Source organism: Sus scrofa, chromosome 17 (assembly GCF_000003025.6).
Source record: "Sus scrofa isolate TJ Tabasco breed Duroc chromosome 17, Sscrofa11.1, whole genome shotgun sequence".
In the NCBI taxonomy this organism is placed as follows: domain Eukaryota; kingdom Metazoa; phylum Chordata; class Mammalia; order Artiodactyla; family Suidae; genus Sus; species Sus scrofa.
Genome location: NC_010459.5, coordinates 18299734 through 18319563, shown reverse-complemented (window position 1 = coordinate 18319563; position 19830 = coordinate 18299734). Strand labels below are relative to the sequence as shown.

Genomic DNA, 19830 nt, shown 5'->3' with positions numbered 1-19830 from the left:
TGACAAACATGCAGACCACAGAGAATACATTTCACAGGTCTCAATGATGCTTAAGAGGAAAAAACACAGGTCACTGTGTGGATTATAAAACAATTCGCATTTGGGCAGGTTTTCCCAGCTGCTGTGGTCTTTCACAGAGTTATATTTCACATATAATCACAAGTATATATCAGCCTTTTTTCTATTGTAAAGGTTCCTGCCAAACCCAACATTCACCAACCACTCCTTCCACATAATACATAAGGATACTTCACGAATTCAATTGCGTGCGTTTTCAAGTAGCCTAGACCGACCGACTCGTTAAAAGAAGACATGTTATAATGAATATTGCGTTCTGTAAAGAAAAGCAAAGATACACTTAGAAACCCTGCCATCAAACCCTCACAGAGAGATAAGTGATAAATATAACTAATTACACCCTGAATCATGTGGCCCGGGAGGCAGATGTTCCCTTATTATATCAGTAACTCCTACTTTCATTAACATCCTGTGGATGGAAACAGCTAACTTTAAAAAATGTGATGAATTAAATTTTGCATACCATTTGCCATCCACAGCCACCCCTGAAACATGTAGTTTTGATGATGAGGATGGCTTCTCCAGTCCAGAAATAATTATGAAAAGGGTGAAAATACGTTACATGTTTTCGGAAGCCAGCTTTTGACTAACGGAGATCTTATAAAAGTGTATCTAATGCAAGAGGCTATAGGCTCTTGGAGTGGTACCAAATCTACAGTCCCTCAGAGCCACCTTGTGGACAATGTGGAGAATGACAGCACAATGCCCCCCACATGCCAAGCACAGGTGCTCCATAAAACAAAACCAGGGTAAGACAGAACACGCCAAGGCCAAAAAAGAAACGGGCAACAAGTCAGATCACCGATCACAGCATAATAAAAGAAAAAGCAGACCAAAAAAGGCAATAGCATTTAACCTTTGGTGTTACCTTCAGCCACATGGAAACCTTGAAACTTGACGGGCTGTGCATAGTTGATCATTGTGGACAGATACGGATGGATGTTAGTGGTAGCACCTACATATTTATAAGATGCCATCCACGCCTGCTCATCTTCTACAGTAACCAGGCCCTACGAGTGCAAGAAAGGAACATGCACGTCAGTGACTTTAGCGGGACTCAGATTTATGCCACAAACTTCCTCACTAGAGATAATTTGCACATACACAGAGTAAAAGATTAAGACTTTTTCTTTCTGTATGATTATGCTAAATAAAGGATGACTTCAAGAACTAATGTCTACGAGTTCTTGTAGTGGCTCAGTGGTAAGGAATCTGACTAGTATCCATGAGAACATGGGTTCAGTCCCTGGCCTCACTCAGTGGGCTAAGGATCTGGCATCGCCATGAGCTGTGATGTAAGTCGCAGATGGGGCTTGGATCCAGAGTTGCTATGGCTGCAGTGTAAGCCGACAGCTCAGCTCTGATTCGATCCCTAGCCTGGGAATTTCCATATGCCACAGGTGCTGCCTTAAAAAGACCAAAAAAAAAAAAAAAAGTTTAATGTCTATCATAGCTCCAAATAATGCAAATGGAGATAACAGTAAAATATGAAACTTACCCTACATTTTGGGGACATTTTTTACATTTTCAAAAGGTTTAAAAATATTCCAGAATTACACTGAAGTTCAGAGCAATGCAATGAAATATGTATAGCAGGTATTACTGTTCATAATTTCACAAATTGTGGCCTAAATTCAAAAACAGTGGTCCTTCAATTTTCGTGCACTGCTAGGCTTGTTACATCACAGATTCCTGGGTTCCACCCTCAGAGTTTCTGATGAAATGAGTTTGGGGCGAAGCCCAGGAATTGGCATTTCTAACTTCCAAGTCCTAATGATGCGTCTGGTCTGGAGACTACACTTTGCTTACCACTGCTTTGGAAATCAAGCCACATACATAAATGGTTTATGGTATTACTATTATTTTTTTTTTAAAAAAAAGTTTATTCTCAGAACAGTGCGATAACCTACCACACAGGACATATTAAAATTGCATTATTTTGCATAAAGGAAAAAGAAACAAATTAGTTTACTTCTTAGTCAATCAGAACAAAACCAACAAAATCAACAACAACACAAATAATGCCTTCGAAAGTGGTCAACATTTCCTTGAGGTTGACACTGATGAATAAACTGCCTATTCACATTAATCAATTCCTTAGTTTAAAAACTGGTCAGACCATTTGTTTACCTGATAATTTAACATTCCAGATCATCAAACTGATCTCACCAATAAAAATCCTGAGCTAAATAATCAAATAATGTAACTTGCTGGGATTTTTGAAAATCATTTTTTTCAGGGAGTTCTTGCTGCAGCTCAGCCGTAATAAACCCGACTAGTATCCACGAGGATGCTGGTTCAATCCCTGGCCTTGCTCGGTGGTTAAGGATCCAGTGTTGCTGTGAGCTGTGGTGAAGATCATAGACACAGCTTGGATCCAGAGTTGCAGTGACCATGGCGTAGGCCAGCAGCTGTTGCTCTGATTTGATCCCTAGTCTGGCAACTTCCATAAGCCGCAGGTGCGGCCCTAAAAAGCAAAAAAAAAAAAAAAAAAAAAAAAAAAAATTCATTTATTTTTCTTATGTTACCCCCACCCTGCCATACACACAGCAAATCAGCAGAGGGATGTCTGATTCCTTTCTTGTGTGTTTGATAATAAGAAGTACCACCAATACCATATGCCGGTTACTGGGCTGAACCCCTTCATGAACAACCTTGTTACTGTCAGTCACCATGTGTAGCAAGGATGAGAGTCCTACCCATTGTCCACATGAGAAGATTGAGGCCTTAAAGATTAAAACATCTTGGTCACAGCTACCTAATAAATATCAGTGGCCAAAGTTCAACCTGTCCTTTGTTGACCCCAATACCTAGGGAAATTCTAAAAGAAGAGAATGTCACAAATATCCTGGGAGAGAACTGGAATCAGACCTAACCAACATTATTCCAAGCTTAATAGTAAGAAGATAGGCTCTTACTCCAAATAAGATAGGACCCCACAGACAATAAGAAAGTGTTTTCTGAAGCTCTGAAATGTGAGAATCAAATTACAAGGCAAATTTCTGCCTGTGGCTGCCATTAGACTCATTACTACAATAAACCACATACATGTACTAAGAGACCACTTTGATATCATGAACTGTGGAGAGGTTAAAAGCAACTAAAAATATAACTTTCCTTACAATAAAGTCAGCATCAAATAATGTTCAATAAAACTACTAGAATGTGTACAATGTGAAACTAACAATCTTTCAGAATGCCAATATAGCTGGAACCAAGATCACCTATCTATTTTGCTATGACATGAATTCGCCTATCGGGAGACATTTTTCTACAATCTTTTCTTAGCCTCTTCGCTTCTATTTTCTATGTTGAAAACACCATCTTGTCCTGCTTTACTTTATCCCATATTCCTGTTTGAAAAACAGTCGCAATGCTGGTAAATAACTTAAGCTTAAGAACAAAGACCAAAAGGCATCAGTTATTCATGTGGTCAGCTGAATGAGGACATAATGCGTTGGTGTAGGCATGCCTGACCTGTGCAGATTGGATGCCTTTTGCACAGCATGATATGTCCTGTTAAAATAAGAGAAAGAGGAACCTCATGCCCCCAGGTTTATGAGCGGTTGTTAGCAGAATATGCATCAGCAAGGAGAACATGGTGCAAACCTAGGCAGGCCAGGTAGATAGGCATGCCATCTGCCGAAGCACAATGATGATTCTCTAGGTACTGTGCATAGACAGCTAACGCCTGGCTTTCTCAATGCTAATGGTTGCTAAATGCCTAAAGGTCAGAATAAAAGCTTAACCAGCTACCAGCTATGTGACTTTTAAAATAATAAAAGAAAAAAAAAAAAAAAAAGAAAAGAAAAAGGAGTTCCCGTTGTGGTGCAGTGGTTAACGAATCCGACTAGGAACCATGAGGTTGCAGGTTCGATCCCTGTCCTTGCTCAGTGGGTTAACGATCCGGCGTTGCCGTGAGCTGTGGTGTAGGTTGCAGACGCGGCTCGGATCCTGCGTTGCTGTGCCTCTGGCATAGGCTGGTGGCTACAGCTCCGATTAGACCCCTAGCCTGGGAACCTCCATATGGCGTGGGAGCGGCCCAAGAAATGCCAAAAAATAAAAATAAATAAAATAAAATAATAAAAGAACTTTTAAAATGATAAAAAACTACATCCTGCACCTACAACCCTCTCCTCACTTGATGTAATCCTAAAGAGCACAATAAAGCAGTGTCGTTTTTTGAGGCAGTGGCTCTTGGTCCCTGACCTTGAGTCTCCCAGTTCCCACCTTTAATTAAGATAAATGTCTCTGTGTCTTGTTTTATGTTAACTTTTTCATAAGTTTCACAGCACCCGTTCTTCAGCCCTCACCTGCTGAGCTGGACTCGGCATTTGCTGACCTAGAGGTCATTTTTAATTTTCAAATTCAGTGCGCCGACAATTATGTACTCCTAGGAATAAAATCTAGGAATTTTGAATGAGGAAAATGCCTAAGTGCACTAAACACTTCTTTTTAGGAAAAGCATCTTATTTGCCTGCCCTTGGTTTTGTGATTTTTATCAGGATACAATTATTTCATCGCCATGATTAATTCTTTCTTTGGAAGACTCTTATGAGTAGATGCAGTGAGCATGTAAATATTATACCTATTTATAGAAGTTTGGAGTTCCCTGGTGGCCTGGTGGTTAAGGATTTGGCATTGCCACTGATGTGACGTGGGTTTGATCCTTGGCCTGAGACCTTCCGCATGCTGCGGGCGTGGCCAAAAATAAATAAATTTAAATAAAATAAGCATGTAGCCTGAAAGTCCATGGGGTAGTGGGTGAGGAAGAATAGAAGAAGAATGCTTGGAACAAAATGTTTGATATCTGAGGGCCACATAATGGTTTCTCATAATGGAAACAAAATGCACAGCGAAATTATTTTGTTACCTTTTTGTTGTTTTCATGTTCAAGGTCATCTGAAGCCTAAATTAGAGAAAGAAAATAATTTACTTCTCTAAAGGGCAAAATTCCTAATTTATTAGCCATACATATGTATTTAAATACATACAAGTGCATGTGTTATTCTATTTATTTGTTAAGATGGGAAATTACTAGTTAACTTAAAACCAGGGACAAAGGAGAACTAAAGGATGGCCTAACTCTCTTATTCACCAGAAAAGCTCATCTTAATGCTGATCTCCCTTCTTTGTTGATAATCTTCACCTATTTTGATGCTTCCTTATGATAATTTAGTCATTAATTTAGTTAGTGATAATTTAGTTAGTGATTTAGTGATGGGGCTCGGGAAAATCCATGTGGTCACTTCCTCTGGTTTGTAAAGGGTCACTCTTCAGCTATTTAACACTCGTGTCTGGGTGTTGATAAGGCAGCATAAAGTTAAGCACTGAGACTCAGTAGGCATCTAATAGCCTGAAAGCAGTTTGCAATTCTATCAGAAAAGGGAAGTACTAATGGCAGTATTCTGGCTCTGCTCAGTAGACAAAGACTCTCTCACTTTCTTAGCACCTAATGCATACACCTTCCTACACCTTCACCTTCTGTCTTCAAGGATTAAGTATTGCCGCGCCCATCAAAGACCACACCCTCACATCACCATGACCCCGCCCACTCTCGCCTAGAGGGATTCACAGGCAGCTATTTCCTCTCTCCTGCAAGACTAACCGCTCCCTCTACTGCACCACCACTCCCAAACACACTCCACATTCATTTATCCTAAAAATGACACTCCCTTGACACTTTGTATTCCCCTTAGCCACCAGCTCCCCTTTACAACAAAACTGCAGTGTCTCCTCATTCACATCTGTCTGCTCCGGGGGCTCCAATCACCCCAATGAAACCCCTCTTTTTAAGATTGCCAATAACTCCCAGGCTGGTGATCCGATGGACACGCTTACCTCTTCTTACTCAATAGCATTAAAAACCCAACCACTTTTCCAGGAGCTAGGAGGTGGGAGAAATGAGATGTTGGTCAAAGAAGAAGGTCCGGGGATCCCATGTACATCATGGTGACGAGAGCTGACTATACTGTATTGTATACCTGAAAGGTGCTGAAAGCGCACATCTTAAACGTCCTCACCACACACACACAGCTCACCAGAAACACAAAGGCAATGTGAACTGATGGATGTGCTAACTTACCTTACTGTGTCAATCATTTTGCAACATATACATATGTATCAAATCATCACATCATACACCCTAAACTTACACAATATTATATGAGCTGGGGAAAAACTCCATCACTCCATCTTTCTCTCACCATAGTTCTCTTGGCCTCCTCTGTCTCACTGCCTGATTCTCCTCCCATTTCCCTGGCCATACCTGGCTTTTCTTTCCTGGCTCCTCGCCTGTGAGCCCACCTTTAACCAGGGCTCCACCTGGGGCCTCCTGTTCTACCTCTTCTCATGCATTATCACACTTATTTCCATGGCTTCAAATACTACCTCTTGGACTCCCAATTTATATCTCTAGCCTGATCTCTCTTCTCGTTCTAGATACAGGTGATGAAGATACGAATGACAACGGTGAAGGTAAAAAGGATGATAATACAGCAGCAACTAAGCCTTTGAGTTACGATGTGTCAGGCACCATTCTCAGCTCTTTATAGAACCTATACCCATTCCCTCTTCATGATGGACCAAAGGAGCAGGTGCTCTTATCCTCATTTTGCAGATGTGGACACCAAGGCACTGAGCGGTTAAGTAACTTGCATGAGGTTACACACTTAGGAAAGAACCCAGAGACTCAGATGTCAATGCTGTAGAAAAACCTGGTGGGCGTCGCCCCTTTGAGCATCTCACAGGCCTCAAAGAGTCAGTCCCATTTGAAACTCCTGAGTTCTTTCTCTTTCAGCCTCCCTCACTGTCCCCAGGTCCTCAAACACAGACCCTAAAGGGTAGCTTTCTTCCAATCTCCCTCTCCTCCCTACATTCCATCCATCAGCAGGGTGGATCACTTCTACTTCCTCCGAAGTCCACTCAGTCCTATGTCTACTGTCCAGTTTAACCCTTAGAGGTCTGATCTGGTGCAACAGCCCAGGCTAATAGCTTTTCCTGTTTCCACGCTGTCTTCCTTCTGAACGGGTCTCCTTACAATAACCATGGTGATTTTTTTGAAAACTCCCGTCAGGCTCCATCGCCCCCTTCTTTAAACTTTTTCAACAGCTTCACGTCACTTAAATTGTCATTTGCGTTTCTCACAGTGGCCTCCCACACTCCGAAACCTGCATTGTCCACCTGCCTGCCCAACCTCACCTTGTTTCACTCTGCTCACCCTGCCTCTGCTGTTGCTACTGCTGTGGTCCCTCTGTGCAAAGCAACGCCTCCATTTCTGTGCGTGGCCAGTCTCTTCATGCTTCGGGTTCTCATTTCCTTGATTTAGTCTCTCCATCTCTTTTTTCTCCATCTGGGCCCTCATTCTTAGTTTCATAATAGCACTTCTCCCAGACTGTCATCATATAACTGTCCTCATTTGTTGTCTGTTCCCAACCCCTTCTAATAAACTCCCATCAGCCTATCAGCTCCATGAGAGCACAAGCCATGTATGTTTTGACCCTTCTGGGTTGTTATGGTCTAGGCAATGCCTGGGACATTGTAGGGACATATTTTTCTTGGCTGAAGGGTTGGATGGATGGAACTGTTTTATTTTTTTGGTTGCGCCCATGGCATGTGGAAGCTCCTGGGTCAGGGATCAAACCTGCATCACACCAGTGACAACGGTGGATTCTTAACCAGCTGAGCCACGAAGAAACTCCAAGGACAGAAGTATTTTTATGCTCACTCTACTTTAGGAGGGTGATGAGATATGTAATGAGTAGGACTGGTTTCTAATGAGGGCTCCTGCTTGGGATGATCGGGGTCATTTTCCTGATTTTTTTTTTTTTATGGCCCCACCTGTGGCATGGAAGGTTAGGGGTCAAATCAGAACTGCAGGCCCACACCACAGCCACAGCAACATGGGGTCCCGCCCGCATTTGTGACCTACACCACAGCTCACAGCAACGCCGGATCCTTAACCCACTGGGTGAGGCCGGGGATCTAACCCACATCCTCATGAAGACCACTTTGGGCTTTTAACCTGCTGAGCCACAACAGGAACTCCATTTCCTGATGATGTAAATGCATTAACCTTTGCCCCTAGGGTGCTGCTGTTGTTTCCCTGCTCACCTATCATAATGTAAGAAATGACAATGTGTGAAGGTCACAGGCCAAGTAGGTAGGCGTCAACACTGGGCCTGACTGATGAATGATTTAAATGTCCTTTCTTCTTCTTCTTCTTTTTTTTGTCTTTTTGCCATTTCTTGGGCCACCCCCACGGCATATGGAGGTTCCCAGGCTAGGGGTTTAATCCGAGCTGTAGCCACCGGCCTATGCCAGAGCCACAGCAACGCCAGATCCGAGCCACGTCTGCAACCTACACCACAGCTCACAGCAACGCCAGCTTCTTAACCCACTGAGAAAGGCCAGGGATCGAACCTGCAGCCTCATGGTTCCTAGTCAGATTCGTTAACCACTGCGCCACAACGGGAACTCCTAAATATCCTTTGTAACTTCATATTGTGTATACTTCACACACAGTTCAAATACTGATCCTGGCCACCCCATTAAAAAGGTGAATTATAGGCTATTTTATTTCCTTGTGGCGCTTCCATTTCTAAAATGTCATAACTAAGAGCTGCTACCTCTTGAAAGTCATGAAAGAAAAGAGAAGCAAGACTCTGACCTTCTTGACACTATTGGCAATAGCTTCCTTGTGACCCAAGTCGTCCACAGAAAGTTCGTTTCCGTATTTGTACTCAGGGTGAGCTTCTTCCTCTTGCTCCGCTGTGTGAAAGACAGAAGGAAAACCCATGAAGCCAACGCACCACCCCGGGGTCAGGCCTCCGCATCATGTGGGTTAGAATGTAAGCACTTTTAGATGGGAAGGCAGCTGAATGAAAACAGGAATTCTTTAAAAAACAATTTTTTTTTCAACGAAAACTCTCACTAAACTCTTACCTACTCAAGGTCAAGGAGCACATTTTGTTATTTCTCCTGCATCTAGTATAGTTCTTAATTTTTTTTTTTTTTACTGAGGTACTGTTGATTTATTTCAATTTTTAAAAAATTAAAGTATTGTTAATTTACAATGTGTCAATTTCAACTGTAGAGCAAAGGGATCCAATTATTCATATATATACACACACATATATATGTACATGTATATATATGTATGTGTGTGTATACATATGTGTGTGTATGTGTGTGTGTGTGTGTGTATTACTTTTCCTATGTTATCTTCCATCATGGTCTATCCCACGAGATTGGATGCAGTTCCCTCTGCTGTACAGTAGGACCTCACTGCTTATCGATTCTACAAGTAATAGTTTGCATCTACCAACCCCAAACTTGCAGTCCATCCCACTCATTCTCCCATCCCCTTGGCAACCACAAGTCTGTTCTCTATGTCTGTGAGTCCGTTTCCGTTTTGTAGATAGGTTCATCTGTGCCATATTTACAAATGATATCATATGGTATTCGTTTTTCTGTTTCTGACTTTCTTCACTTGGTATGAGAATCTCTAGTTGCATCCATGTTGCTGTAAATGGCATTTATTTCATTCTTTTTTATGGCTTAGTAGTATTCCATCATATATATATGTATCACAATAGTTGATGTATAATATTGTGTTAGCCTCAGGTGTACCACAAAGTTATTCAGTTACATATATACTATTTCCCAGACTATTTTTTTGTGGGATCTAATTTTTATTTTTTCTCAATGAATTTTATTATATTTGTACTTGTACAACCATTATCATAACCCAATTTTACAACATTTCCATCCCAAAATCTGGCTTATGTTTAAAAATCTCTTAAGTCATTCTTTGGGCTCATGGTGAGAAGGGAGCAGGAGTGGGTGCTAAATCAAGCTGGTACCCAGGAGCCTGGCTGGGCTGTGAACAGAGGTGCACTGGTTCAGGAAATGACAAGAACTCTGATATCCACCCAAGGCTGTCAGAGGCAAAAGGACCACCCCTTGGAAAATGAGTCATACCTGGTGTGAGATCTATGTTCCCACGACGCCCATTTTGCAGGAGCCCCCAGGAATTTACCTAAAAACTAGCTGGGAAGTTCTGTGGTGGCTCAGCAGGTTAAGGACCTGGCATTATCACTGCTGTGGCTCAGATTCGATCCCTAGCTCAGGAACTTCTGCATGTCTCAGGTGCAGCCAAAAAACAAAAAACAAACAAACAAAAAAAACTAGCCAGGTCCAGGAGACACCCATAGGCCATAGGACAAGACCAATATAAATCCACACTGTCACTATCATACCACAGGGTATGAGGGACCTTTACTGTAAAAAAGCAGTGAATAAACTTCTGAGGGAGGTGAGCAGACACATAAGAATTATAGGATTTTTTTTTCCTTAAAAAGTATATTCAAAAGGTGGAAGGGAGAATGCAAGACCAGGAGTAAATGAAAAACTTTCACTAATTTTAAGGTGCATTCCCCCCTACCCCAGATTTTCATATATCTATTATGGCAAGGTATCCTTTCATTGATGGCATTTTATAGTTCATTGAAAGCACTTTTCTTTCTTAGTCAATAAAATAGTAGCGCCTTCCAATTGATGGTGTTCCAGATTGGGAATTTTGGATGGCTTTTTGCAAGGTGCTATTCCAGGCAGGGGATGAAGGTGGGGGAAAGGAGATAGATATCCTCTTCTTCTGGAACTGATATCCTGAGGTTAGGATGTTCTGGAGGCAGATGATTTAAATCTCTCTCTCTCTCTCTCTCTCTCTCTCTCTCTCTCTCTATCCATCTATCTATCTATCTATATCGGCTTTGGATAAGAAAAAAGGATTTGAGAAGCTAAAAGAGGTCTTACAATAATCTAGACCAGTGTCTTCACTTTATACCTAAGGGACATAGATTCACAGATATGATTTGACTTGTCTGAGGTCAGAGTTAGAACATGAACCTAGATTTCTCAGGACACTTAGCCCGATGCTCTTAATGTGACACTGGGTCTCTATGACCTATGGTCTATAGCCAAGATTTTGAAACCTCTCACCATCTCTACTGAATTTCAATTTCATATCTAGTCTAACCTGCCTATTCAGGTGTAAACGACTTGAATTTCAAGGGGTGAGTCCTAAAAAAGTGGTAGAGACTTAATAATAGCTTTAAAAGGGTTGTATGAATAAAGGTTACCATTTCTTGGAGTTCCCGTCGTGGCTCAGCGGTTAACGAACCCAACTAGTATCCATGAGGACATGGGTTTGATCCCTGGCCTCGCTCAGTGGGTTAAGGATCCAGTGTAGCCATGAGCTGTGGTGTAGGTCACAGATGCAGCTCGGATCCCGAGCTGCTGTCACTGTGGTGTAGGCCAGCAGCTACAGCTCCCGATTGGACCCCTAGCCTGGAAACCTCCATATGCCGTGGGTGCGGCCCTAAAAAAAGACAGAAGGATAAAGGTTACCATTTCTCCCTCTCTTTTTTGGGGGGCCAAACCCATGGCATGTTCCCAGGTCAGGGATTGAACCCGAGCCACAACAGTGACAACGCCAAATCCTTAACCACTGGGCCACCGGGGAACTCCAAAAATCAGCATCTCTTGAGTGTGTATGTAGGCACACCCACAACCACATACAATTTTGGCATGACTTGGTACATGCTTTCACTAAGAGCCTTTTCTATTTTTGACAGCCTCCAGGCAGGCCTGCCCTCTTGACTCTGCTTGGTCTCCTCTTGCCTGCTGTGTTGAAGTATTTAAATTAGAGACTCCAGTCATTCATGTATAATAGGAGCATCCTGTGAGAGAAGGGTAATTACAGCCAATTGGTTGACCAGAACTACAGCCAAGTATGACTGAGGCAACTTAAGAATCATACCTATAACTTGTACAGCAGAAACTTGACATCCTTAGAGAGAAATTCATGTGGATGAGTCTGACCTCTCAACTACTTTCCTACTTGCATATGATCCCACATGAGTATTTCTGTTAAAACTTCAGCAAAATTGTATCTTCAGTACATTTTGGAAGAACACGGGAGTAAATAGAGGCAAATACTTTTTTTGTCCGTAGGAATAATTAACATATGCACAAAAGTTGGGTAAGTGCTCTTAAGGAAAATGAATGGAATCATACTGACCTTCAATTTATTTTATTTTATTTTATTATTATTATTTTTTGTCTTTTTGGCACTTTTAGGGCTGCTTCTGCGGCATATGGAGGTTCCCAGGCTAGGGGTCTAATCGGAGCTGTAGCCACCGGCCTACACCAGAGCCACAGCAATGCGGAATCTGAGCCGCATCTGCAACCTACACCACAGCTCATGGCAATGCCGGATCCTTAACCCACTGAGCAAGGCCAGGGACCGAACCCACAACCTTGTGGTGCCTAGTCGGATTCGTTAACCACTGTGACATGACAGGAACTCCGGAATAATTTTTATATAATAGTCATTTTATATAAATTCCAAATTTTAGGAGCTCCCATCATGGCTCAACAGTAACAATTCCATGAGGATGCAGGTTCGATTCCTGGTCTTGCTCAGTGGGTTAAGGATCCAGTGTTGCCATGAGCTCTGGTGTAGGTCGAAGAGGCAGTTCGGATCCCATGTTGCTGTGGCTGTGGTGTGGCCAGCCACTGCATCTCTGATTCGACCCCTAGCCTGGGAACTTCCATATGCCATGGGTGTGGCCCTAAAAAGACAAACAAACAAACAAACCCCAGATTTTAGAAGTATTTTATCGATCTTGTGAAATATATTCCTTTCAAGATTTTATTTTTAGGAGTTCCTGTTGTGGCTCAGTGGTTAATGACTCTGACTAGGAACCGTGAGGTTTCGGGTTCGATCCCTGGCCTCGTTCAGGGGTCAAGGATCCGGCGTTGTCGTGAGCTGTGATGTAGGTCACAGATGCGGCTCAGATCCTGAGTCGCTGTGGCTGTGGTGTAGGCTGGTAGCTACAGCTGTGATTAGACCCCTAGCCTGGGAATCTCCATACACTATGGGTGTGGCCCTAGAAAAGCCAAAAAAAAAAAAAAAAAAAGACTTTATTTTTAAATCTTGTTCAGGTTTATTATTTGCAAAAAATGTGAAATAATATAATAGGCAATGTGGCAGCGTGTACTTTCCAAAGGCACCTGTGATAACATCAGCTTCCCTCTTATTCATCTATAATGTGACCCTGTTCCTGAATGTGGGTGGGCCCTAAGATTGCTCCAGTGAATAGAATATAGAGAAATAATGATATGCCAGTTCCAGACCTTGCTCATAAATAGTTTAGAAGCTCCTATTTTCTGGGTATTGGATCACTGGCCCTCAGGATGCTTGGGCACCAGGCTGTGAGCTGCCCAAGCCACGTGGAAAAGCCACATGGGGGTGCTTTTGTCAATAGGCCCAAGTGGGTCTCCTAACAGACAGCCAGCAACAACTGTCAGCCATAACTAAGCCATCTCAGACCTCCAGCTCCACTGAACCTTTAGATGATTCTAGTCCAGAGGTCATCTGCCAGCCACTGCACGAGATTCCAAAGGGACAGCTACCAACCTGAGCCTAGGTGACTCACAGAACTAGGAGGGATAATAACGAAATGGTTTTTTTGAGCCTCTAAATTTTGGCGTGGTTCGGTACACAGTAGTAGAAAAGCATAACGGGCATTAATTAAATACTGTCAGGGATCTCTGGCCTCCCAGACCCTCCCTGTCCTATAAAACATGAAAGTCAATCATGTTACAGTGGTTTGGTCATTTATGAAGTCTGTTCCATAGGCAGGCGTCTTTTTATTCTTTTTACACCTGCACCTGTGGCATATGGAAATTTCCAGACTAGGGATTAAATCGGAGTTGCAGCTGCCAGCCTATACCACAGCCACAGCAACGCCAGATATGAGCTTCATCTGTGACCTACACGGAGGGTCCTTAACCCACTGAGTGAGTCCAGGCATCGAACCCGCATCTTCATGGATACTAGTTGGGTTCTTAACCCACTGAGCCACAATGGGAACTCCCTCAGGAGTTTTAATTAAATAAAATTAGTTGATTCTCACAGCTTTTAGGTTTTTACCTATAGCATCAAACTTTCCTAAAATCTACTCTTATCTTCTAGATGTTTACATAAAAAATAAAAATTTCTATAAGTATTTCTAAATGGTTTAGCCCAAAGAGTATTTAGATTCAAGGCACTAACCAACAGACATGCAACACATGTCCAAGTTACTCTGGTAATCAATTCTTATGTCATTTTGTTAATCAATTCTCATAAGACATAATGAACAAGTAATTTTCTAAAAAATATTCCAAATATTTCAAACAAACCATTGAAAACCAAAGATTATGGTTATAGCTATAGGATAAATGTAAAACAGAAACTGTAATAAATATGAAAATAGTTCAAGCAAGGCTGCCTTAGCTAAAATTATCTACCTATAAATAAACATATAGCTAGATATAGATAATTCCGGTGAGATAGTTATTTGAAGGGATTTGAACTTGAATGTTTTATACTGGCTCTGAGTTTCCAGGTCACTGTATGTGCACACAAACCAATTACTTATTGAGAGGCTCTACCTGTGTTCCTTTCCTTTTAACTCATTTTACTGTTATAATTAGTAACTACACTGATATCACTGATGTTCATGTTTTGTTTTATAGGAAGGGACCGCAAGAATGTTCTTTTTATTCTAAGCCTTGCCCTCTACAGCAAGTGCTTCAAGGACTCCCTGGCTGTGAATTTCTGCTCAACAGCTGAATGCACAGCAGGAAAGGAGGTGACTAAGCTGCGAAAATCTAGTGTGCAGGTAAATTCAAAGTTATACTGCTTGGAAAAATAGCCCCAACTAGCCAAAGATTAAGGTGGTGCATGAACCTGATGATTAGGAATTAAAACATCACATTATATAAAAGGGTCCACAGAGAGAGATGCATGTTTTTCTTATTTTAAAAAGTATTTTTGTGCTGTGTAAATTTAAAAAAAAACAACTCACCGCTTTCGATTTCTTCTTCGTTGTCATCCTCTAGGATATTCACAGGGGCAGCAGATTCTCCTGCTTCCATCATGCTTTTCAAAGCTTCAAGCTGTTCTGTTATCAAAAATAAACAATAAGGAGATGGGGACAGGTTCTGGATCACTCATAAAATAGACATGAAGAATGACACAGAGAAGGGAATGAAAAGGGAAGGGAAACCTACAGTCAAGGTCCCTGCTGGTTCTGCCAAAGTCTCAGTCAGGGCCACTGTCTCCACCACCCAGGTGACCTTGACCCCTTGCAACAAAAACGTTATCTACACATGACCCACAACCACTGAAATGTGGGGGGAGTTCCCCACATTCTGGTCACCAGGTTGAGAAATCATAGCTCAGTCACTTCGAAGGATTTAAAGCTTGATAACAAAAGCCCAGAATTTGGAGCTTCTGGCACAGATCAAGGTTTATGGAAAATTATGGTGAGGTGACAGAAGAAAGACTGAAAAAAACTTGAGGAAAAAATATTTGCAATGAATATAATCTTAGGATTATTATCTTAACATGTTAAAAAAAATCCTTAGAAGTCAGTAAGATAAAGACATACGAAGCAATATCTTTGGCTATGCCAAAGGTATGTGGAAGTTCTTAGGCCAGGGATTGACTCTGTGCCACAGCAGCGACCTAAGCTGCTGCAGTGACAATGTTGGATCCTTAACCCACTATGCCACAAGGAAACTCCTGAAATCATTTTTAAAGTGGGGAAATGTGTAGGGGTAAGTCATAAATAATAATAAAAAGTAAACCAGTTATCAAAGACATACAAGTAAAAAGATGAAGTACCATTTTTTTTCTTTTATTAGTTGGACACACATATAAAAAATGCCCAACAGAGAGCAATAAGAATATTGCCAGTGGAGTCCTATGTGGCTCAGTAGGTTAAGGATCTGGCACTGTCACTGGAGTGGCTAGGGTTGTTGCTGTGGTGCAGGTGTGATCTCTGGCCTGGGAAATTCCACATGCTGTGGGCGAGGCCAAAAATAAACCAAACCAAACCAAACGAATATTGCTGGCAAATAGGTACTCTTCCTATATTACAATGAGGGTATAAACTGGTACGGCCTTTCTGAAAGACAATATAACAAGATATATCATGATATAAAATGATATACATGCTTTGGCCACTCAGCCCTAATTGTACCATTTGATTCCAAGGAGAAGGCTGCATAAATGTATAAAATGAACATTCAAGCATGTTTACCATAGTTTACTTTCATAGCAATGAAGGTCCATCAACTTGGGATTTATTCAATTACCCTACACTCCACATAATAAATTCTGTGCAGTGTTTTATACACTAGAATTAAAAATCTTTTTATACATTAGAATTAAAATTAGTATATGGATTTATATGCTACTGGATATGGGCACACTTAATTGGCTGAATTAAAAAGGACTCCAAATAAATATTTTTAATATGACCCCAGTTTGGCTAAAAATGTACCTACGTAAAAAATGTACTTGTATGTACTTGTGTCTACAGTACATGTATATATGCGTAAAATATATAATTTAGTGCTGTTTTCTTATCATATTTTTCTTTGCTATTTTCATTTTCCTATGGCATTCTTGCTTTCACAATAAAAATAAGCCGTAGTTAATATTTTAAAATTTTAATTTAGAAAACCCAGGGAAAAACCATAATGTAATCATGCCAATATTTGATGCTATTTAGTCGGTGAACTAAGAGTTCTATTGGAAGAAAATATTTTCAAAGAAAATGTCTTAGGAGAACACAGGGGGAAATGTCTAGATAAAATCGTCTCCCGGGAGTTCTCGCCGTGGTGCAGCGGAAATGAATCCGACTAGGAATCATGAGGTTGCGGGTTCAATCCCTGGCCTCGCTCAGTGGGTTAGGGATCCAGTGTTGCCGTGAGCTGTGGTGTAGGTCGCAGACATGGCTTGGGTCCCAAGTTGCTGTGGCTGTGGTGTAGGCCAGTGGCAACAGCTCTGATTAGACCCCCAGCCTGGGAACCTCCATATATCATGGGTGCGGCCCTAAAAAGACAAAAGACAAAAAAATAGAATAAAATCTTCTCTCCTGAACCAGCCCTGCCACACACACATTCACAATTCTCATATTTCCTAGGATTCCTAGATATGTATCACAAGGGGAAACTGCAAAGGGAAACTTTTTAAGAGGATTTCAGGGTGTATACAATGATAAACTCTAGTTCCTTCTTTTATTTTTTATTATTTTAATTTTATTATTATTTTTATTATAAATCAGATTCATTTCTGATGCGCCACAAAGGGAAATACAAACCGCAAGTTCCTTCTATCTTGATAAATTATAAAGTGCCTCTTTCACTTTTTTCTCATCTTTCCTTGGGACCCTCCACATTCTTATCTACGAATACCTGAATGTGTTTTCCTACTGCGGGAACAGGTTGATGTAAGAACTAAACTTGAATGGGAAGGTAGACACCTGGCTCTGAACAGTACATGGCACATCACCACCTGACTGCCCCCTGCCTTCCCCCATCAGTGGTTTTAAGGTATATTTCATTCTAGATAGCTGAACCGCCCAAACATGCAATCTAGGTCTGCATGCTTCCATAATATGAGAGTGTATCTGACTTACTTTTTTCCACCTCAGGTTTCAGCCGTTTATTTTTGATGAGTATTTTTCTTTTGAGGTCATTCGGGGATGGCAACGGCCTGCCTGGTTCCAGCTAGAGAGAAACAGAAAAGGCTGCATTCATGAGGGGTTATACTTCTCATCTTCATTCAGAGCCCAGAATGAGTGCAAAGGCCTGTTACTCCAACGTCCACTAGATGGCAGTCAGCACAGTTTATACCTTCACCCTCCAATCCGAACTAGCCCCTATTTTGCCTTATACTAACACTGTGAACCTAGCATCCAGAGGGTCCCCAGAGGTTTGCAGAGCTGTTCTACCCTCCCCCAGGAAGCGGGGTCTGACCTGTGGAGGTCTTGGGGAAAGGGCTCCAGCTCAACCCCAGGCCCCCTTTAAGTAACTAGTTACTTAAGTAACTTAAGTAACAAGGGGTTAGCAGGTCATCGGCGCCTTCCCAGGAAGTCAAGAGCCCCCAAGCGCTGGGCTGTACAGCAAGCGGGTCTGCTCAGAAGGGTCATCCAGCCTCAAGGCTTGGGATTGTGGCTTCGTGGTTTCAATAAGAGAATCGAGAAGGAAATGGTCCTAAGGGCTGAAATCTGACCTCGACTATGGTTTCATTTGCGTGGATTAATATCTGCAAAGATGTTCTTTCTTTAAATTGTCTCTGATCCACAGAACTGTGTCATATCTAGTCATCCATTCCCCCCCCATCATCCATCGGTACATCCACCTACCCTTCCAAGTGTCCATTCATTTTCCAAACTAGTTTTTCTTTTTTTATCTTTTTAGGGCCGCATCTGTGGCATATGCAGGTTCCCAGGCTACAACCTGAATCAGGGCTGTAGCCACTGGCCTACACCACAGCCACAGCAATGCCAGATCCGAGCAGTGTCTGCAACCTACACAACAGATCACGGCAACGCCAGATTCTTAACCCACTGAGTGAGGCCAGGGATTGAACCTGCGTCCTCATGGATGCTAGTCAGATTCATTTTCGCTGAGCCATGACGGGAACTCCTTTTTTTTCCCCCCAAACTAGTTTTTATATGACTTATACATGCAAGGCACTGTGCATTCCTATGTCCATCTTGCATCAAGACAGCCCTTTGCAGAAATTCTGCTCCCTTGGAGAAACCTGCTGGAACTGGTCCATCCTCAGGGATCTCTCTTGCCCCTGGATATCTACAGCAAAGGCCATCTTCTTTTTTCCTTATGGTTTTACATTTGTATCCTGTGCTCCCCTCCCCAGATTGAAAGCTCTGTAGATCTTACTCTTATTTTTGTTATCTATGCTTCCCATAATCATTCAGGCAGGCACACATCACAAAGAACACAGAGGTCTTTCCGTGAAAGCAAACACCTTCATCCAACAGAGAAAATGGAAGAAACAAAGGGTCTGGGTAAAACCGAAAATGAAATCAGGGCTATTTCTCAGTTTGGCTTCCCTGAGAATCAGTCTGCGACAAAGATGAAAGCACTGGTAATGTATTTGAGCAGCAGCGCCAGGCAACTCCAGCAGAGGAGGGGCCAGGTGAGAAGGAGACGGGCAGCCAATAAAAGGTGTGTTATCAGGCAAGTTAACACTGTGGGGACTGGAGTGCGATCCTGCTGGGGAGCCTGGGGAGGCGGCGGGCAGGGGGAGGGGGCAGTAGGGACCCTGTGCTCAGAGCCATCCCTCCTGAGGAGTGAGGGAGCACGCACGGGGTGGCGGTGTTAATTCTCTGGCACTTCTGGCCTGACTTTCCTGTGTGGGCAGAGCTCCCAGGACCAGAGCTTTCCCCGCGGGCAGCAGCTGGGTGCTGGAAGAGGCAGAAAGTCAGACCTGTTTGCAGGGAATCAGGAAGCCCTGCCAGGCGGTGGATGGGGTGCCTGCAGGAACAGCTTCAGCAGGTGGCAAATATCTTCCTCTATGTTTTTCAGTTTCTGCAGATGCACTTCTGAAAAATCTCATTGTTCATCCACCTGATATGTTCCCAGGTAGCCCAGAGCACCTGGTCAGTCAAGGTGAATTTTCTGCTGCTGCCTTATGCTACTGTGTTTGGGCCTATCAGCTGCTTGTTGATAGTGGGGCAAAGTTCCTTATAGTTATCAAAAGGGAAAGGTGGGGGGAGGGGATAAATTAGGGGGTTGGGATTGACACACACAAACTACTTTATATAAAATAGATGGGTAACAAGGACTTACTCTATAGCACAGGCTAATCTACTCAGTACTGTG

At 42.3% G+C, this 19830-nt stretch overlaps 1 protein-coding gene across 15 annotated transcripts in view; it reads right to left on the bottom strand.

Annotated features, from left to right (window-relative positions):
* Window positions 1–19830, bottom strand: part of PLCB4 (phospholipase C beta 4) — a 486557-nt gene that overhangs the window by 82977 nt on the left and 383750 nt on the right. For 10 of the 15 annotated variants that reach the window (XM_021077453.1, XM_021077457.1, XM_021077454.1 and 7 more), the window contains 6 exons: window positions 17619–17709; window positions 14997–15092; window positions 8747–8847; window positions 4952–4987; window positions 947–1088; window positions 250–334 (listed from right to left, as the gene is read on the bottom strand). In XM_021077453.1, the coding sequence (XP_020933112.1) occupies window positions 250–334; window positions 947–1088; window positions 4952–4987; window positions 8747–8847; window positions 14997–15092; window positions 17619–17709 (551 nt within the window). The remainder of the gene's footprint in view (window positions 1–249; window positions 335–946; window positions 1089–4951; window positions 4988–8746; window positions 8848–14996; window positions 15093–17618; window positions 17710–19830) is intronic. The other 5 variants (XM_021077463.1, XM_021077461.1, XM_021077465.1 and 2 more) reach the window with 1 other exon arrangement.